At 47.1% G+C, this 21254-nt stretch overlaps 1 protein-coding gene across 1 annotated transcript in view; it reads right to left on the reverse strand.

Annotated features, from left to right (window-relative positions):
• The window catches only part of ESS2 (ess-2 splicing factor homolog), a 374781-nt gene that overhangs the window by 257409 nt on the left and 96118 nt on the right, over nucleotides 1-21254 (reverse strand). The window contains exon 3 of the mRNA XM_069619940.1: nucleotides 13446-13541. Coding sequence (XP_069476041.1) covers nucleotides 13446-13541 — 96 coding nt within the window. The remainder of the gene's footprint in view (nucleotides 1-13445; nucleotides 13542-21254) is intronic.

Here is a 21254-nt window from a genome sequence, read left to right on the forward strand (position 1 = left end):
AGCTCATCTTCAGCAGGAGTTCAACAGAGTCCAGAATAAATGCGATGATCTTGAATCGCGGTCGCGCCGCAATAATATTAGAATTGTCGGCATTCCATAGTGTCAGGACTGACTAGTTTCATAACAGGAAGAGTAACAAGATTAACATTGTGCCTTTAGAGCTGGCTGGGTTAGTTGTGCTTTTAGAACTGGCTGGTTTAGTAACAGGAAGAGTTTGTTCATAGAATTAACATTGTGCTTGCCCAAGTCAAGATGGAGATAAAGAAACTTACTCTGATTGGTTAAAGAAACAATGATATGTTTGGTTGCCTGATTGGTGGAGAGGACAATGGGTTTGATTCTTGGGAGATGAGCAAGATTCTAAACTGCCTTTCATCCAGAGAAATTCAGTGGCTGGTTGTGTATTAGTTAAGCTCCTTAAGTAAGGCCTTTCCAGAGCTCAGAAAATCTACCAAAGTAAGAATATCGTTTGCTGATCCAATTTGAACAAGAATTCAGTCAAGCCGGACCCTGACACATAGGCGGCCTGTAAGGGTCCGATGGAGAAGTTCGTTGAGGGACTCCTCAAAACCCTGTTTGATCCCTCGGGATTCTCACAACATTTTTTTGTTGAAAGGGCGCATCGGGTCCTAGGCCCGGTTCTTAAGCTGGGTGCTCCTCCTCGGACCACTGTGGTAAGACTTCTGAACTATCGCGACAGAGACTTGAACCTGCATATGGCCCGCGAGCATGGCAAGCTGCGCTATGAATCCTCTGACATTCACATTTATCCTGACTTTGCGACGGCTGTGCTCTCTCGGCGCAAATCGTTTGACCCTGTCAAGAAGATGTTGAGGATGCGCCAGGTGCAGTATGCTCTGTTGTACCCGGCCAGACTCTGTTTGCAACATGGTGGCAGGGCCCACTTTTTTGAAGAGCCTGGTGATGCTATATCATATATTGAAGCTAATATTACCATCCATCTGCCGTGCAGGGACCGTGGAGGCCGGGGTGGATCCCCGGCACTTGCTGATGCTCCGGTCACCGTGCATGGCGACTGACGCCAGACATGCTTCCCCGTCCACATTCTTAGAGGGGGTGTAACTTTCTCCGGCGGGAGGGCTGTACTGAGGGGGCTGGCCAGGTCTTAAGGATAGTAGGCGACCTCACAGTGCACCCATTGGAGTTTGTTAAGTTCTATTGTGCTTGGGTATGCATCGTCAAGGTTTGGGCGATGATGAGGGTGGGGGGGCGGTAGGGGGTGGTGTTGGTGTTCATCTTCCTGTTGCAGTTGATGCAAATGTGAGCATGGTTTTGACGGGCCGTTGCTGTCCGCTGTTAAGTTTGTTTAATCATAGTTTGAAAACAAGTGAAGGTCTTTCCAATTGCAGTTTGCATGGCTCATTTCTGCATAAGGCTAATCAGCTGAGATACTTATACTGCTTTGTGTATGAATAAAGTAAATGTTGACCTTACATTCTTGTCTTGGAATGTGCGTGGCCTCAACCACCCCATTCAAGCCCGGAAGGTGTTTGCATATATAAACCGCTGTTCACCCAAAATAGTTATGCTTCAGGAGACTCATGCCCTGGGGCCCACTAATGAAAGATTTGCCAAAACCTGGGGCACTCAAAGTTTTAATACCGGCTACTCGTCCCAAGCGCGTGGTGTGCTAACCTTGATACATTGATCTGTCCCATTTCTGGAGCACAGGCGAGAAATAGACCCTTTGGGTAGGTATGTGTTAGTGTGGGTCTTATTGCTTGGGCTAAAAGTAGTGCTGGTTAATGCATATGGTCCTAATGTGGACGACCCTCAATTTTACTCTCATATCCTTGACCTCCTACTTAGAGGCCCACTCGCGCATGTCATTTGTGGGGGCATTTTAATCTTATTCTTGATTGCAAACTAGATCGTTCAATAGTCACGCAGAGGGAGCTTTCTACAGCGGGCCGCATGGTTGTGAATGTTATGGGCCATCTAGGGTTGGTTGACCCCTGGCGCAGTCGTACCCCAGTCCAAGCGGGAATATACGTATTATTCAACCGTGCATGATGCCCACTCTACAATCGATCTATAGCGGATTCCTTCCACCCTTATGGCGCGGGTTGTTGATTCCACGATTTACCCATGCACCCTGTCTGACCATTCTCCCATTACTTTGACACTTGCTTGGGCGGATGCTTTGCAGTCGCGGCCCTTATGGCATATGCCACCGGGTTGCTTATCTGACGCGGCTTTATCTGAACACTTACACACTGAATCAACGGAATTCTTCCTTCGTAACGCACCCTCGGTTCCCCTGATGGGCCCAACTTGGCAGTCCTATAAGGTATGGGTAAGGGGTGAGAATTTCTAGGGCCTCTGGAATGCTGCGCGAGACCAGACAAAAAACTTGCTGTGATTGAGACTGATTTGAAGAACTTGGAAGAGGAACATGCACGCACCGGGGATAGGGCGCTGCTTGGCTGTATTAAGGATAATCTCTTGAAGTTCAGAGAACCTGCTGACCTAGAGGTCCACATGCTTTACCGCACTATTCAGGCTAGGAGATAGGGGGAGGCAGACAGGCCAGGGCGGCACCTGGCTTGGGCGGTACGTGGAGATGTGAATACGTATTATATTTCAGGAATACAGGGGAGCGGGGTCGGGCGATATTCTCAGCTCTCCTGAGGCTGTCAATGCAGAATTCTCTGAGTTCCATATGTCGCTCTATTCCAACTCCGACCAGTGTTCCCCTGTGGAACTGGAGCAATATCTTGATTCTATCCCGCTTCCCAAACTCTCGGAGGAGGCATGTCTGAATTTAGGTCTTCCCCTCATGGCTGAGGAGATAGTGGAATCTATTAAATCACTTACTTCTGGTAAAGCCCCTGGGCCTGATGGGCTTGGGATCGAGTTGTACAAGGAACTGAGCTCGGTTCTGTCCCCTCAACTGCTCAATACCTGGGAGGAGTTGTTACAACGCCGTGCTCTTCCCCCTTCAATGTCGGAAGCGCTGATAACGGTGCTATTGAAACTTAACAGAGCCCCAGAAAATATGGGCTCTTATCGTACACTATCTCTGATCAATTCAGACACTAAGGTCCTAGTTAAACTATTGGCTTTAAGGCTGCTCCCGCAAATGACTGAGCTGGTTCACCTAGACCAGTCAGGTTTCATCCGGGGCGCACAACAGCATATAACTTGCGCAGGCTCTTTGATGTGCTCGCGCAAATCAACCCAGACGCACAGGCCGTTGTCGCCTCATTAGATGGCAAAAAGGCGTTTGACTCCGTGTCTTGGCATTTCTTGTTTTCGGTACTGAGGCGCATGGGCGAGTTCTTTATCCAATGTGTCAAATTGCTTTACTCCTCTCCGATGGCGAGGGTCAGGACTGGGTTCACAATATCCCCTATTTTTTGCACTTGCCAGGGGCACGCGACAAGGGTGCCCATTATCCCCGCTCCTTTTTGCTCTCTCCATTGAGCCACTAGCTTGTATTATGCGGCTCCAACATATACATCGCGGGCTTCGCATGACTGGCCCATCTCATATAATTTCCCTATATGCGGATGACTCTCTATTATATATCAGAAACCCATCAGTCAATCTTCTCCCGATGCTTGAAGAAGTGCGTAAATTCACTATGTTCTCAGGGTACCGCATAAACAAAGACAAGTCAGAGCTTTTCCCGTTAAATGAGTTAACGGTCCCACCTGAAAATTAGCTGGGCTTCAAATGGGCGCAAGATAGGTTGAAATATTTGGGAATCATTGTCACGCGGCATCATCAAACATTGCTTTAAGAGAATCACTGAAAATATATCTCTATCCTTGTCGATAAGCTGAATTTATAGTCCAGGCTGCCTCTATCGTTGTACGCCCGATTATCCCTTCTGAAAATGGTTGTGGTCCCCAATGTACTCTATTATTTTGTTAATATACCTTTATGGCCTGGAAGGAAGTATTTCGATAAACTCAGACCAATGGCAATAGGCTTTTGTTGGGGTTCGGACACACCACGCATCAAATGGGAGGCCATAACTAAACGGTATAAAAAAGGCAGACTACAGGCACCCGATTTTGAATTGTATTACGAAGTAGCCCAGGCGGATTTAGCGAGCCGTTGGTACGCTTCGGACTCCCGCCCTGTACACACGGTGCTTGAAAGATTCAGCGCTGCCCTACAAGTTTGCGCTCCATTGTACTTGCTAACAAACATCTAGACGCATGTACTTATGACCCGGTTCGCACCACTGTCAACGCCTGGCAAGAGTATTCAAAGGATTGTAGCTCTCCGAGCCATATGCAGGTTCCATCCCTCTATGGAGATGCTCTGGTCTTCCACCCACTTATGACAAAACGATCAGGGAAGATTGGGATCCTGGGGAAGAGATGTCTCTGAGAGATCGCTTTCCTGAGGGCACCTACATTACCCTACCTGAGCTTGTTGACAAGTTAGGGGGAGGCCCCATTCGCACACTGCAATACTACAGAGTCAGGGCTGCAGTTAGATCAAGATGGTAATCGTTCCCTGCGGAACCTATTGCATGCCAGTCCCTAGAGTTTGTGGTCACCACTGGCTATACCCGACGCCTGATCTCTACATTGTATAGGAATTGCCAGGCCATGGGGGGGAGGGGCGGGCGCTGCCAGGCTGTACTGGGAGCAGTGCCTAGGCACCCCAATTGATGATGCGAAGTGGGCACGATGGTGTAGGCTCACTAGGGATGTTTCGCTGAACGCAAGACATCGCCTTATCCAATTTAAATTGCTCAATGGGCTGCATTACACTCCTTTAAAGGTCGCCAGATTTGCTTCTTCGGTTTCCTCTAACTGTACTAAGTGTGGAGCTGCTGAGGCTGATACCCATCATATGTTTTGGTCCGGTCCCTTGGTTGTTCGGTTTTGGGGTGAAGTGGCTGAGATCCTGTATGTATGCACCAACGTTTCCCAATTTCTGTTATTTCCCAGGTACCTATTTGGAGACATTGGGAAGGCAACAACTGAGAATAGACAGCTGTTCAATATTGGTTGTCTGATAGCCAAGAAATGTATTTTGCTCAAATGGAAGTCTCCGGCTGCACCGAAGACTGAACTATGGCTGAGGGAAATGACTCGTGTATACGAATGTGAAGAAACATATCTCACCAGTTGTATCGCCCTGCAGACCTAAAAAACATTTGGGGACTGCTATCCAGTAAATATGTTGAAATTTCTTTTTCCAAATACCAAAATGTCGATTTAAAAGTGCTGACATTTTTTTTTCGAATGTACTGTTTTTATTTTATAGGGTTTAGTTTTGTTTAGTTAGCAAAAAAAAGATGTTTTTTAAAAAAAAAAACAGGGATGAGGGGGGGAGATCGGCACTTTTGGTTCGACATTTTGGTATTTCGAAATAGTGACTGTCGGAAAAGTCACTATAAACCTTGGGGACCATTTCAAGAATACTTGCGAGGTCAACTGTCTAACACTGTATAATTGTGAATGTTTTTTTTGTTTAGGCACATGGTATGTCACGGACATTGTTCTTGTTATGTTGTTAAAAAGCAGAGTGTTGCTCAGATTTGCTTTGTTTAAATGCATTGGTTGCCCTTCACTGTTCTATAAAGGTTAAAAAAAAAAATATTAAAAAAAAAGGAATGGCTGGCATTTGCCGATGATGTCATAGAGTACCCTTTGGGTTACAGAATGAACTAAACCTCTTCCAACAATATTGTGAAATGAACAATCTGACAATTAATTCGGCTAAATCGAATATCAGTCTTCACAGTGAAAAAGAAAATCCAAGGTTACAAGTTTACTGTTAACTCTAAACCTATTAACACCATGGGTGAGATTTCATACTTGGGCCATCAGATATTAAACAGCATGGGCCTCATTATGAGTATGCCGGTAAAATCGTGTTCATTAGCGGCATGCCGGAATGAGCGGGTCCGTGCACGTATGAACCCGCTAATAGCGGGTCATTACGAGTGCGCAAGCACGCGCGTTCCCCCATGCCGGTAGTGGCAACACCACCATGCCGGTAAAGGGCCTCCAAGCCCCCTATACCGGCATCGCGGGGCCCACCCATTGCGCTACCGCCTCACACTAACCCGTAAATACCGGCACGGTAATACCACCGTGGTATTACCGTGTTCGCAAAAAACAGACCCGGAAATTACGTCATCGCGCAGGAACGGGAAATGGGCCGGCGGCCATCTTTAAAAAGACAATCCATTGCCATCCTCCATTACTACCACTACACCCGTGTTGTTGAGTGCCAAAACAGAACCAGGATGTCAAAGGCCACCGGAAAAAGCAAACAAAGCAAACAAAGGAAGAGGAAGCAGCGCTTCTCAGATGCAGAATTGACAATGCTAGCGGACACCCTACAACAGCATGCTGACATTATCCGAAGCACGGACCTGAAGCATGCGGCCCAAACGCATAAAAAACAGGTGTGGCGGGAGGTTGCGCAGAGGGTAACAGCAGTGGGGGTTACCCCAAGGAGTGTCCGGGATTGCAGAAAGCGCTGGGACGACCTCCGCCTCCGTGTGCGGAAGATCCTTGCGGAGAACCGGAGGGCCGCAATGGCGACAGGCGGTGGCACACACTCCCCTGTTAAGCTCACCACATGGGAAGAGATTGCAAGTGGATACATCGATCCAGAATCCATCGAGGGGATTGGAGAGCAGAAGTACGGGGCAGCTACTACAACAGAGGAAGGTGAGTGAACCATCACATCCACCTATAATAAAACATGATGTGACACAAGTGAGGTGGGAGTCAGAATAGGCAAGGCAATTCCCATACCCAAGGCAACATCAACTCACCAACAGAATATTGATTGCCACCCCCTGCACCACACGCATGCTGCATGAAATCTGTAAACCCATCCATGCCCATGTCCCCCCCACACCTAGACAATCCATTGCCACCAGCCATGCAATCATTGCCAACATGTCCCCTCAGTACACCAAATGCCACACAACAGAAATGAAATCATGCCTGAATGTATCAAGATATAACACTGCCACAAATCACAGCTGCCATTTGGCAATCTCACTGATGACCTGCATCTCTTCTATCCCCCAGGCACCGATGAGGAAGGTGGAACCCAGGACAGGGGGCCAGGCACATCCAGTGCAAGCAAGGGGACCAGGGACACCGCAACCCCCTCCTCCAAAAAATGTCCTCTGACCACTCCCAGTGTGCCACGCAAGGCATCATCTCTGCAGGGGGCACCTGCTGCGACAGTGCCAGCTGTACCGCCGGCCACCACGGACGTCCTGTCCACAGAGGTGGTTGAAGAGGCCGAAGAATTTTCGGGATCGCCCAGCCCAACACCCATTGGCCCCCCTTTCCCCCCTGCGGAGACAGAGAGCCTAGATGACCCATGTCTCCATGACTCCGACCTAGGGGACTCGGACATCAGCATATTTGAGGACAACAGTGCCCAGGACGAGGGCCCCACGCAGGTGCCTGCCACCACCCAGCCCTCCGCCACCCAGCCCTCCGCCACCCAGCCCTCCACCGGTACACCTGCGACAGAAACCCCCTTTGAGGTCCGTCTGGCAAGGGTGGAGGCCCGCCAAGACGAGATGCTGCAGATTATGCGGCAACAGGTCGTTGCCGGTAATGAGGCCATGAAGGCCATAGCCACAGCCGCAAATACAGCAGCCGTGGAGGCGTCCACGTCTGCATTCAGGCAGTGCATGGGGTCACTGACCGAGGCCCTACTAGCCAACATCAGGCAAGTGCAGCAGCCACACCATGGGTCTGACAGAGGATTGACAATTGACACCTCGACCACATCAACACCTTCCACCTCTGTCCAATCAAGCCCCGTGCGCTTAACGCGCAGGAGTGCACGGTGCATGGCCATGGCACCCCCAGACCTGAAAGTCGCCAAAAAGTGACTTTTTGAAAAATGGAAGAAATGTGAGGAGTAGGATTGTTGAAGGCAACACTGTTTGTTGCACACATGGGGACATCTGGGGTCTGTGGGGTGGGTGAGGGAGTTTGTTGGGCTGTTCACTGGGGTCTGTGGGGTGGGTGAGGGAGTTTGTTGGGCTGTTCACTGGGGTCTGTGGGGTGGGTGAGGGAGTTTGTTGGGGGATCGTGGGAGGGGGGAGTGGGCACAGTTTTGCACTTTCATATAATACACAAGTTTTCTGGAGAACAATCCATGGCTGGACATTGTCATTTTTGGTGTGCATCCATTTAATGTGTTACGGTGTTCAGTCTCAAAATTACAACATTCCCTTTGTGCATTTTCACATTGGCCCAGTGTCTGACTGACAAAAGTCATTCATGGTCCCTGTGTCTTAAAAGTATTCGTCAATTAGTGCTTGGCGTACAGCATGGCCGTCCCGTACATCACGTACTTGCAGGGGGGCTCCTTCGCCTCCGTCTCTGTCAATGTCAGGTGGCAGTGGTACATTCCTTCGGACGCACATGTTGTGCAGCATGACACAGGCCATGGTGATCTTTGCCACCTTCTCAGGCCTATATAGGAGTGCCCCACCAGACCTGCTTAGGCAGCGGAACCGCGCCTTCAACAGGCCAAAGGTCTTCTCAATCACGACACGGGTACGAGTGTGCACACGATTGTACTCCTCTTCATGGCTGTTCTGCGGGTTCCGCACAGGGGTAAGTAGCCACAGCCTCAAGGGATATCCTCCATCACCTGCAAGCAGATACAAATAGGTGTGTGTCACTCTGAACTGACACCTTCAGGGAGCACGGTCATGGCAGCAGCTATTAGGTGTGAGCATGCAAATGTCCCTGTACGTGTACCAAATAGTCACCTATATGGGATGTATACTGGAAAGAGGTGTGGAACACTGGATGGGGTTGAATAGATGATGCAGGGTGTAATCATGCATGCTGAGGCAGATGTGCTGTGGCAGTGCAACAATGTTTAGCCTCCAATTCATGCTGTGTACTCTTTCCTTTGCATGGTCACACTGGCTGCATTGGCACAGTTGCCATCCTATTCAGTCATGCATTGCTTGCCATCACCATGGTGCCCCGGTTGTGCCTCTTACTTGTTGTCATCCATTTGCATTATTTGTGATATGTGGGCCAGTGATGTGTCATTTTCCGTTTGGCTGTGTCAGGTGAGGAGTGTTTAGCTCTGCATTCATTCTCCACTCACTGGCTATTGCCACCCAGGTGTACTTTTAACCCCCCTTTCCCACCCTGGTAAACTACCCCCCCCTTTCCCACCCTGGTGAACTATCCCCCCCCCTTTCCCACCCAGGTGTATTATCCCCCCCCTTCTGCATCCACACACATGAGTACCCCACAGCATGGGCACGGGCCTGTTGTGCAACTCACCGAGCAGCCAGGCACGTGGTCCAGCATGTCGCTCCATGTGACGGGGTAGCGTGGAGTTGCGCAGTACCATGGCATCATGTGTGGATCCAGGAAATCTGGCGCAGCAATGGGTGATGATTTTGCTGGAGTCACATACCATTTGCACATTGATGGAGTGGTATTGCTTGCGATTGCGGTACACCGCCTCTATGGCATGGGGGACTACCAATTCCACATGGGTGCAGTCGATGGCACCAACACAATTGGGCATGCCGGCCAGTGCATGGAAGCCTACTTTGGTTTCGGCTATCTCCTGGCCAGTCCGTGGTAGGGATATGTGGGTGCTTGCGTGCTTCAGGAGGGCATCGTGCACTTGGTTCAGCATGCGTGAGAATAGTGGTTGTGAAATGCCGTGCAGCTGGCCCACTGTGTGTTGGTAGGTGCCTGTGGCCAGGAAGTGTAGCACAGACACCACCTTCAGTAGTGGGGGGATGGCAGTGCGTATTTGTATGTGGCTGGCAATGTCGTTGTGTATCATGTCCACTATGGTGGTGATGGTGTCACGGTCCAACCGGTACAGGGTGTGGATCTGCTCAGGGGTTAGGTTGAATGGGCTGGGTCTGGTGCGAGGGATTGGTGGCTGCCTACGAGGCGCTGGTGGCTGCGCTGGTGGTAATTGCTGGGCCTGTCTCACCCTCCTTCTCCTCCTGCGTCTCCTCTGTGCTGCCTGTTCTTGCTGCTGTAGTTGTTGTTGCTGTTGTTGTTGTTGTTGTTGCTGTAGTTGTAGCAGTATAGGCATGTCCTCCTGCGCCATGATTGCAAATGCTAGTGGTAGCATTTTGGTGTAGGAAGGGGTGTGGTGTGTAGGTGTGTTCCTTTTGTACTGGGCCACTCTGCATTGCCTACACCTGTGGGGAGGGTTGTGGTGTGTGGGTGTGCTCAGTTCATACTGGCACAGCCTCCTTTGACTCCACCTGTGGGGATTGTGTGCACCTGTGGCAGCTGCCTTGTATCTTGGTTGCTGTTTGCGGGTGGTCCGCGATGCCTGTTTTTCCGGCATCATGCAGCCCGTTATTACAGTGTTCGCGATGCCGGTATTTGCATGTTTGCGTGGGTTGTGATTGCCCCCTATTACCGGCATGCCGGTATTTACTACCTGAGGAGGCGCGTGTACGCGCCTATGCCGCTATTAGCGGCACCGTAAATAATGGTGCCGTTAATACCGGGTTTGTGGGTCAGAATGCTACGGAATGTTAAATGATGCCAGTATTTACATACCGGCATCATTTTTCCCTTACCGGCATAACTCGTAATGAGGCCCCATGTCTATCGGCAAATGGCGAGTATTTTTAGACGCCAAACTGACACATCTGTCTGCACAGATGAGAATAATTTTCTCTCGCCCTTGCAAGTAATACACTACTACTTAATGAAAGTAGAGCCTATCTTATTGTACAGTTTGGACGTTTGCTCGCTGAATACGGGTCCAACACTGAACATACTTCAGGGAAAAATCTGGAAAAGGGTACTATGTCTCCCTGAGTACTTGCCAAATTCCATCTTGTTACATGAACTAGGCCTACATGCTTTGGCGGATAGGCATGAATGGCGTATGCTCAACACCTACATGAAAATGTTGTCACCCCCCGCCAACTCTCTTTATGGGGACTTTAGGCCTATGCTAGAGGATGACTCTAGTCTTAAAATCGTTGAACCTATCAAATCAAGATTGAATCGACTCTCCTGGGGTGACCAAACTACGGCTCTTTAGGAACGCTTGGGCACGTAACTGACTTAATTGCAGGTTACTCATCATTAACATCTTATGCTAAATTTAGACATGCTCATACTCCACGTTTGCGTTATCTCTTGTGTTGTCCTGTCAGGAATGCTAGGAAGATTTACATGAGATTCCGCATGGATTTAATCCATACGGGTTCCCGTATCAAGAATTGGTCTGGTTACAAAGAGTCTGGGCTCAGGGAGTGTTGTAAGTTTTGTGCCATGGAGAAGGTGTGTGAAACCCTGGAGCGCCTATTTATGTATTGTGTGTACTTTGAACCTCAAAGACTTACTTGTTTAAGAAGTAGCCAATACAGACTTTGAACGCAACATGGTCTGGTTGCGCTGTATGTGGGGACATAGCAACTCGATCATTCTGGAAACAGTGAGACTTGTGAGTATAATTGAGGAAGGTTTGCAAGTATTAAATGGTAGTCTGCAAATTTCCGCGGAAGAAGTGCTTCCATTTTATGTTGTGATTTTATGTTGTCGTTCGAAAAACTATGGAATAACGCGACTAGTTCAAATGAAAATTTGTTTTTACCTATTTTGAAACATTATGGAATAATACGATTAGTTTAAAAAGAAAATGGAAGAAGAATATTGTCAGAAGAAGGGGCCGATTCTGTTATTGTGAAATATAGGGTGGTAGGTTTGTTTTCCCACGACTCCCCTTGATGTGGATACCTATTGGACTTGGGTAGGGGGCAACGGGACAGGACCTATAACAACCTATAAAGGTGGAGGAAATGTTGGATAGTGGTGCGTCGTAAAGGTGGAAATACCTCGTCTCACCCGAGGGCATTCCTCCAGCAGTCTCCAAGGACCCCTGCCCAGGTGACTCTCCTGCACTGGTCCACCACCCCCAGGGTCGGGTTTCAAAGGCGATGGCTGTGCTCCGGCCACCTGAACAAAGAAGCCCTAGGGTGTATAAGGGAGAGCGCCCTCAGGTTTCTCACAGGAAGGAAGCTGATCCCTTAAACTGTACACATTGTTGATTGGAAACCTGTTTTGTTGGATTGGATCTTTTGTGTTGAACTTTAACATTTGAATACTTTGAAAAACTCAAGAGTCAATAACCTTACACCTTGGAGTTTATTTACAGTGTGAGAGCCAGAATAGGAATACGGACACAGGACAGACCTTTTGTTTGGACATCTTGACAATGGACAGATTCATTAGTTTTGGCTGAGGTAGGGAAATTTAACTTAGATTAGGGATAGTGAGGTATTTTCCAAACCCCATTTTTGTTTAAGTATGTAACCACAAACATATCTCCTCTGGGTCCACGTCTCATTCCTGGCTCCTTGCACAGCTCTCTTGGGATTCCCAGAGCCATCAGATTCCGCTCTGGATCTTTAGGTTCTCCAGGGCAACTAGGCATTTCTAAGTTTCCCTGTTCTTTCATTGACTTTCAGCTGTTTGGCCCCTCAGCTCTCTCTGACCTCTGGTTCCATCTTTCTTCTATATGCTCTCTCTGCAGGTTCCTGGTCACTGCATCACTTGGTCTGGTTCTTTTGCACCTTAACAGGTGTGCTCAGGTTTCACTATTCCAAGCTGAGATTCCCTTTAGTCCTTCAGATCGTCTAGCAGGCTTGGATTGGTGATATGGCTTACATGCAAGCTCTGCACATACCGTCAAGTCTTCAAATGGCTCACTGGCCATTTCGGGTCAAAATTTAGAAGTCCTGCCACTGCTCATGGTCGGCTGGCTATTCTCCTGCAATGTCCTTCCATTGACATACAGGTGAAAAAAAGCAGAGTCATTATAGTAAGCGTTAATCTGCTTCTGACCCATTCATGTAGCACAAGCAATTTCATTTCTTGAAGTAGGGATGCAGCAGAGACTGGCTTCTTCATAATTCTACCCTTATCGCTCCCATGTATTTTCGGCATTGCATTCCTATTCCCTGGAGTATTCACAGCCAAACTTATCACATCAATGAGAGATTTATAGAGCCGGTCAGGGAGGCAGAATGGATCAGAGGGATGGACTTTCTGGTTATTGGGAGGTTGGCTATGGGGGACCCTAATAATAACCTCTTCCAGGTAGCTCAAATCTGTGATCCATGGGCCATTGTCAGTGTGGTCTCTAGAGTCACTCTTAGCTCTTCGGAAGGTTCAGGGCACTGACTTAGTCAAATCACCTTCATCTCACATCTAGATGATCTTTTTCTTCTCTCCTTACATTTTCCCATCATCAACCCCTGTTTTCATCCAGCAGACCTCTCCTATTAACATTTCGCATACTATGTCTCTCCTTCACCACCCAAGACTCTTATCCAATAACCATTATTCTCTCATGCTTATATGTCCTATAGCCAGCCACTTCTTCATCACCATCATATCCTTACAGGCCTTATAGATGTGCCCACCACAATTCTCTCGTATTCTTACCTTCTCCCGTAGCTTTGCTTCCAGAACGGAGTTTATTCATTAAGGAGGGGGAGCCAAACTCAGTCTCTGGTGTTTCAAACGTGGCAGGAGTAACATCTGCAACAAGAAAATTACTGTTGTGAGCAGATTTACAAAACAATTAGTGGGAAATGTGCATGTCCATTTGTAACCTCCACCAGCCATCCAGGCGTAGATACAGAAGCAGGTGTGAGTTTTTGAACATAATGCAAAATGTATTGCTTCTCGATTCATTCCAACAAGGGCTATGGAGACAAACATGAATGTGAGCTTTTAGGCAAAAGTTTAAAGAGGAGCACTGAAAGCAATGAAAGAACACAACCTAAAGTTAAGAAAACTTCATAAATCCTGCCCACTGTGGTACATTGCCTTTGCCACCCAACCAAATGGCCACAGCACCGGATTAGCAAGAAAGAGCCACAGAAGGGTTGCAACAGTGCAAGGTAGGAAAAGGGGCATTACAGTTTTTTCAGCCCTCTATTTGGCAAATTACTTTTGCTGCATTTTTTGGATTGTATTTTACAGCAAAATAGATAATTGGTGCGTTTGGATTAGGTATATAGAAAGGGGAGAGTGCAGACTAGTGAGCGTGGTAGGTGGTTGTGGGGACCCCCTCCCACTTTTGCCATTTAAAAATATAACAGCAAAACGGGTAAAAAGATAATTTGACAAATTTAACTAGGCCAAAAAAAGGCAAGGAAACCAGACAGGTCCCGTGTCTGTGCTTTAGGTAGAAAGTCCTAAGAGCCACATATAGTTAAACAGGCAGCAGCTGCACCCAGCTAAGCAGAGAGAAAGGTACCATCACTCTTGGGTACCAGTGGAGAAGGTGACATGTACTTCTGAAGGAGACCCCAGAATCTAAAAATCATCCAACACCCTCACGGTCAATAAAGATTCCAAACATTTGTTTCAATATGCCCCCCGACCAACAAGCAGGGCACCTGTGCAAGTTTGAGTAAAATCTTGAGCCCATCACGTTGAGCTTGAATAACATTCTGAGGCCAAATAATCTAAACTTCGCACTTGAGTAAAAAAATGGAATTAATTTACCGACAATTTCATTGCTTGTAAAATAGGGAATGTCGCAACTAGATTTTGCCCCAATCTCTATGCTCTAAAAATGTTTTCAGTAGAACAAGTTACTTACCCGTGGTAACGTTCTTTTGATTGAATGTTCCTCCCACATATTCCTCATCTTTGCTACTCCCTTGCAGCTTCCACGGAGTGCCGTGCAACATCCGAGTCATGGTCCTCAACGGCCTTCCGTCCTGTCCTCGGCCGCGACGTTGAGTCTGGTACAAGAAGCATGTGCGGTGACCGTTGCCTCAGTTCTATTTTTTTTCCTATTTTGCATGCTTTGCCATTGATGGAGACAAACTTGTTGCTGCGAGAAAGAAGGTGTAACACAGAAATTCATGGCAAGCAAGGGAGGAACATCCAGTCGAAAGAACGTTACCACAGGTAAGAAACTTGCACTTCGAATTGTGTACTCCCACAAATTACTTATCTTTGATATTCTCCAATAGCAGTTTGTATGAGGAGGTGGGTGCTAAGAATTCCTATTTGTTAATGCTATGAAAACAGCGTTGCCAAATTTAGCCTCCTCCCCTGACAGAGTCTAGGCACTAATACCTGCACAAGGTATGAAGGGACGGCCAAGTTGTCACTTTGCAGATGTCCTGCACCGGCACCCCCTCTTTCCAGAGCCAAAGAAGCAGCCACTCCACTAGTGGAATGCGCCCTCAAGCCATCAGGCGAGTCTTTCCCTGCTAGAGAGTAGCATTTAGTAATGCACAGAACTATCTGTCATGGTGTGCAGGAATGCTCAGACAGCCCCACCACGTCGTTATGTGGGATGGCTGCCGTTGCGGTCATCCCCTCAAGGGAAGTGACGCTGGGGTAAGGGAAGCAGGCAGTCCGGGAGGAGTTCAGTTCCAGTTGAGTGTAAAATAAAGATGCGGAGTCCGGCACTGAGTCCCAGTTTGGCCAGAACCCTTGTGCTTTCATTTGAGGAGCTTCTGCTACAACACCGTGGAAACTGCAGTCCTGTTTCTATCTCCATTAGGTTTTTGCATAAAACCTCTTTTCCCGCGCAGAGCGCGGCGCGGAGTCCGGCACGGAGTCCCAGTTTGCCCAGAACCCTTGTGCTTTGATTTGAGGAGCTGCTGATACAACGCCATGGAAACAGCAGTCCTATTTCTATCTCCATTAGGTTTTTGCATAAAACCTCTTTTCCAGCGCGGAGCGCGGCGTAGAGACGGCACTGAGTCCCAGTTTGCCCAGTTCGGCCGGGTGTGCCCGGGGTGCCGGACATTGGTATGGTTGTTTCTCCAAAGGACTCCTGAACGAGCAGGCCTCAGCAACGTCGAATGCTGAACCCCTGGACTGCTATCCCTCAAAAGTGCACCGCAGGCAATAAGGTAAGCAAGCAAGTAGTTACCTTAATGCCACCTGCTGTCCCTATTCAGATCACTGCTCAAGTGCACCAAGCTGTCTCCCATGCTACCCCTGACTCCATATGCCATACATCCTTAAAAGCAGCTGACCCTTCAACCAGTAACGCAGTGTGTCGCGTTACCTGAAAATCCAATGAAACCACTTGCGCCGCTTTCTCTTGCTAATCTAGCTCCGGTGCCGCTAGTGGAGAATGACAAGGCAGAAGTTTCATTGTCAAGGCAAACCGCCTCTCCCGACATTTATTTTTCTCCGTTTGGATTTAACTGATGCGGAAATTATGAGCACATCGACTGTAGTACAGGAGAAATCTACTGAAGTTCTGCCCGTTTCAGCTGACGAAATCGACGATAATGCATGTGCGGGTGACCGTTCAGCTAACACGGTGCCTGCATGTATTAGTTTGATTTCCCCGTGTCCAACTTGAAAGCGACCACAACTTGTCTGGCCTGATAACCCAAATACCTATCAGTAGGTCGCCAACGACACCGAAAATCTTTCTGCCATCATCGCCGCATATATCGACTCATGATTTGCGGCCATCATCGAATTCTTTGCTAAACTCCACGCCAATGGATAGCGGAGCTCATACTTTAAAAAGGCACGTATTTTACAACATGACTCTGTTCCTGCACCTGGCATTCGAAACATTACCTATGCTCCTGCAAAGTCAGCAAATGGCGCATCGACTTCTATCTTTGAGGTGCCCTTTCAACTACAAGCACAAAATGACATATTTAATGTACCAACTCAGCAGCCATTCCAGAATGACGAGCGGCTGCCTTTGAAACGATCCCAACTCATCTTGAATCAGCAGAATTCGGATTTATCTAATATCACATTGATGGCTCCACTAACCTTGACACCTCAGCCCACGCTGCAATGTGGCCAACAAAATAGATCATCAAAAACGCTGTCCGCAGCTAAACAGTCGGAAGGTCGCTTCAGTTCAAAAAGAACAAACGTATCTGTAATCGCATCGACTCTGTCGAACCTCCCTACTTCTAATAATGAGACATTAAATGCTCTAAGCCCAGGAAAGGAGTGCCTGAAGACGTAAAACTCAAAAGCCAGTCTTTCAGTTGCCGCTGCAATTCAGATACACAACAATGTGCTTGCGGCGACGTACCAAGCAATGATTCCCTTCGTGAAATTGTAGGAGGCCATGAACTAAACCATTCGTGATCAAGGGGCGCTGTTATCGAATCTCTCTACAAAACTGGAAAAAAAAAAAAAAAAAAAAAAATCGATAACTTTACCAAGTTCATACACCAACACATGCAAGAAGAAACAGACAAGCTTGCATTGGCAATCGCACCTCAGTGACTGTCACAATCCAAAAGGACAGGCACGAGCACCTGATAAAAGGTCTGTTAAAAGAGCTGGCGCAAACGTCCAACTCGGCCCGCAGTCCAAAAAACTCTAAGGTGGCCAAGTCGATCTCTGCTACACTGTCAAGCTTAATATCCAAGCCTCCTGCTACAAACTCAAGAGCAGAGATCTCTGACTTAAATCTTGCACAAAACGATCGCTTGGCAGATCCATTCAATGTAACCTCAAGCGCCCAAGAATCTGCAGAGGCACTTGCACAATCTTCATCTGATGCCTTCCATTTGCAAGCCTCTTCAGAAAATAATCTGCCTGCTGTGGCTGTCGATGCACCTACAAATGATGAGGGGTTAATACCACAAGCCGCACCACAAACTGACTTACCGGGAAATCCATTTTCCTCATTTGGCATCTTTTCAGGTCCAGCCAAAACAGGCGCAGTGGGAACCCTTCCAAAAACGAAAGTAGCTGCCTCAACTACCAAGCCATTGGCCCCAGCGAGAAAGGCAAAGCCTACTATGACAACAAAGAAACTGAAGCCATCAACCCTTTCATCTACTAAAAGCTTCATAAGGAATCTCACTACACCACCTCGCTTGGGCCTGTTTAAGCGCAACGCTGATGTTGACAGAGACCCTTCAGCATCCCAAAAAAACTGTCAATTGTTACCTTCGAAACCTGGAACAAAACGGCATCACATAAGTTCGGACAACTGCCTATATGTTACCTCAGTGAAATCGGCCTCACCTGATTTATGCGATTTATCCACGTATTCAACTCCAGGTGAGGACGAAAAGTCTCAAACTCCTGATGAAGTGACCCGGCATTTCTTACGGCCCCCTTCTAGAGCAGCACAACACAGGAAGAGCTTCTCACCTCCGAAGTGGCAAGCAGCCCAGATGTCAAGTCTGGCCACTGCAGACAAGGAGTCTGCAAAATCCACCGTGGCTGGTCCAAGCCTAAATCCTAAACTGACTTTAAATCAACGTAAACAGCTTAACTGTTTCACATCAAGGTCACAAGAAAATAAATCACATCAGGCTGTTAACTACAGCTGCAAATTAAGACTACAAAATATTCACAGAGATGATACTGAGTTGAACCTCAACCGCGCAAATGTGTTGAGGCTGTTTAAACATATACCGCTGCTGCGTCTGATCAACTCTGACAACATCAAAATCGTTGAATATGTAACCGAACAATGCTCTGATGCAGTCTTGCTTCATATTGAGTCAGCTGGAGTCTGCAGCACAATACTTAAAGCAGCTGATGACCTAATGATGTTCCGTTTTGACATTTCTGTTGAACCTGAGAAGGATAATTGGAATAACAACTTTGAGCGTCCTGCCAACAATTCAGCTGCAAAAAAGGCAGTAGATGCAACACAATTACGAAGCATTTTGAGTTCTGCTGCTATACACGGTCACTCAAGTCACTCAAATGGCAAACAAGCAAATCGCTCGAGACAACACATACAGGAATAGCCATGATTGAGACCTCAGGATGCACCCTTTTCCATTCTCTCCTGGAATATTCGTGGGTTTCACCACTTGTACAATGGCTTTGATGTACCACTTGAAGATGTGTTCGCAATTTGCCTACAGGAGACGTGGCTTCTTGAAGCGCCCATGATAGACGGTTATACCATTTTAGTCAAACCCGGCAATTAAAAATGCACAAGGCCGTCGAAGTGCAGGCCTATTGACCATGGTGCGTCTGTCTCAAAACTGGTCAACTCCGGTTTGCTCAAACCCAAATCCATTTGTTCAAGGTTCAATCATGCACTCAATGAGCGACAACCCAGAGGCAAAATCATCTCTTCCGATTATCAACTGCTATTGGAATCCTGCTAAAATCTACAAAAAGGTCTTTGTTAATGCTATATGTTCTCTAATGGATGACACAATTTTGAGGCACAACGATTTGATAATCATATGTTGTGGAGACTTAAATTGCTCATGGTTCAATTAAAATCCCAAAAACCAAAGTTTTAGTCAAATTTCCTACGAAGATCTTGGTGAGAAAGAGCAAAGATGGTCAAATGCAATGAAAATGCGTGACTGTGTGATGCTGAATGGCGCAGTTAGCGGCGACTACCCTGCGCAACCTACCTGCTATCGAGAGTCATCGCACAGCATTATTGACTACTTCTGGGTCTCAAGGAATTTCGAGTCGAAAGTCACCACACTCCACTCTCAAAAAATGACTAATAGTGACCATATGCTGCTAAAACTTGGCTGCCTTTTGGCAGCACCAGCCACTGCTTCTTTATACACTCTACTAGTAGAGGTGAATACTGGCGGCAACCGCCTTCGGTTAAGCGTGAATCAGATCGGCTGCTCAACTTCTGAGCTCGCCAAATGGCGTGGACTACACCCCCCTACTATCGACCTACATAATAGATAACAATGACCTAAATCAACAACATAAATGCCATAAACATTTTAGTAGGGTTATGCATGACAAAAAGAAAGAGCTAAGAAGAGACCTGCGACAAAAAAAAAAACATCTCGAGTAATCTATAGAAACTGGGCAATATCTCACAGAATTATCGTTGAGCAAGACCGTGCAGAACTAATGATGAAGTTCATGATAACGAAAAACACACGTGATATCTGGCAAATCTTGAACATAGGCTACGTAAACAGCCTAAACTCAACCCAGAATACCATCTCTGGTGATATTTGGTGCAAACACTTCTTTACAGTATTCAACAGTGCGACCCATGTGACTAAACAAGTTCCTAGGGTCAAAACCCCGCCCTGGGAAGTAGAAATGTCACAGACTGATATCACTCGAGTAATCACGATGTTAAAAAACTCTCGCGCCACTGGCCCCGATATGATTAGCAATGTGATGCTAAAGAAAAACATATTGCTGTGGGCTCCCTTCATTCAGTGCCTTTTCAAGAAAATTGCCAACTCTAACAAACTTCCAGAGTCATGGTTAACAGCAATTGTGGTTCCGGTACACAAGAAGGGCAGTTGGGATCTCCCCGAAAATTATCGCCCCATTGCCCTCTTGGATTCAATCGGTAAATCTTTGGTTCCAACTTAAGAATGTAGCTGGTGAATTGGGCTCAACGGACAGGAATCCTTGATGCACGTCAAACTGGCTTTTCAAAGGGTGTAGGTGTAGATGTAAACCTTTAAATACTAACAACTTTGAAATTGGATGGCCTGAAAATGAGATCTAAAATCCATCTAGCCTTCATCGATCTGAAGCAAGCCTTTGATGGTATAAATCGTGACCTGCTCTGGTCAAAACTGCATAAATGGAACTGCCCTGCCAATATCCTCAATCCAATAATGGCTCTTCACTCGAACACTTCGATTCGAGAGCGTCTCAACAAGATCGGAGAATTATCAGCTAATATTCCAACAACAAGGGGAGTCAAGCAAAGATGCCCCCTTGCAGCTGATCTATTTAAACTGTTTTTGGCAGATCTTCCCATTCATCTTGACCAGGCTCATTGTTTTCCACCTAAAATAAACCAGATCCCTGTAAGATATATTGCTTATTCAGATCTGGTTTTGATGGACAGAACTCAGATCGGCCTACAACGCCTTCTTCTCTGTCTTTATGACTACTTATCTACTAACGAACTCCTAATAAACACAGACAAAACGAAAATTGTGTCAATTAGATCTGTGACTAGTAGAAAAGACAGAGCTTTTAGGTGGGTTGTTGGTGGCCAGCCTTTGTCCTCAGTCAACTCCATTCGCTATCTGGGAGTTCAGTTTAACAACTCAATCTGCGAAGACCAATGGGTCAAAGATCTAAAACTGAGTCCTCAAGTTTAGCTCTTCAAGCGGTAAAACGAAATAAAAGTTTTGGCAAATTTTCTCTAGCACCAATCCTAATGTTCTACCTACAAAAGGTAGTGCCAATATTAACGTTCTGCGCAGAAGCAGGTTGGAACATTAATGAGCAAACATGGAACCAACTTGAAGGTAACATTTGGAGACGTGCCCTTAACCTTCCGCAATGTGCTTCAATTATATC

This window comes from Ambystoma mexicanum, chromosome 10 (genome assembly GCF_040938575.1).
Source record: "Ambystoma mexicanum isolate Mex_15411 chromosome 10, UKY_AmexF1_1, whole genome shotgun sequence".
Lineage (NCBI taxonomy): Eukaryota > Metazoa > Chordata > Amphibia > Caudata > Ambystomatidae > Ambystoma > Ambystoma mexicanum.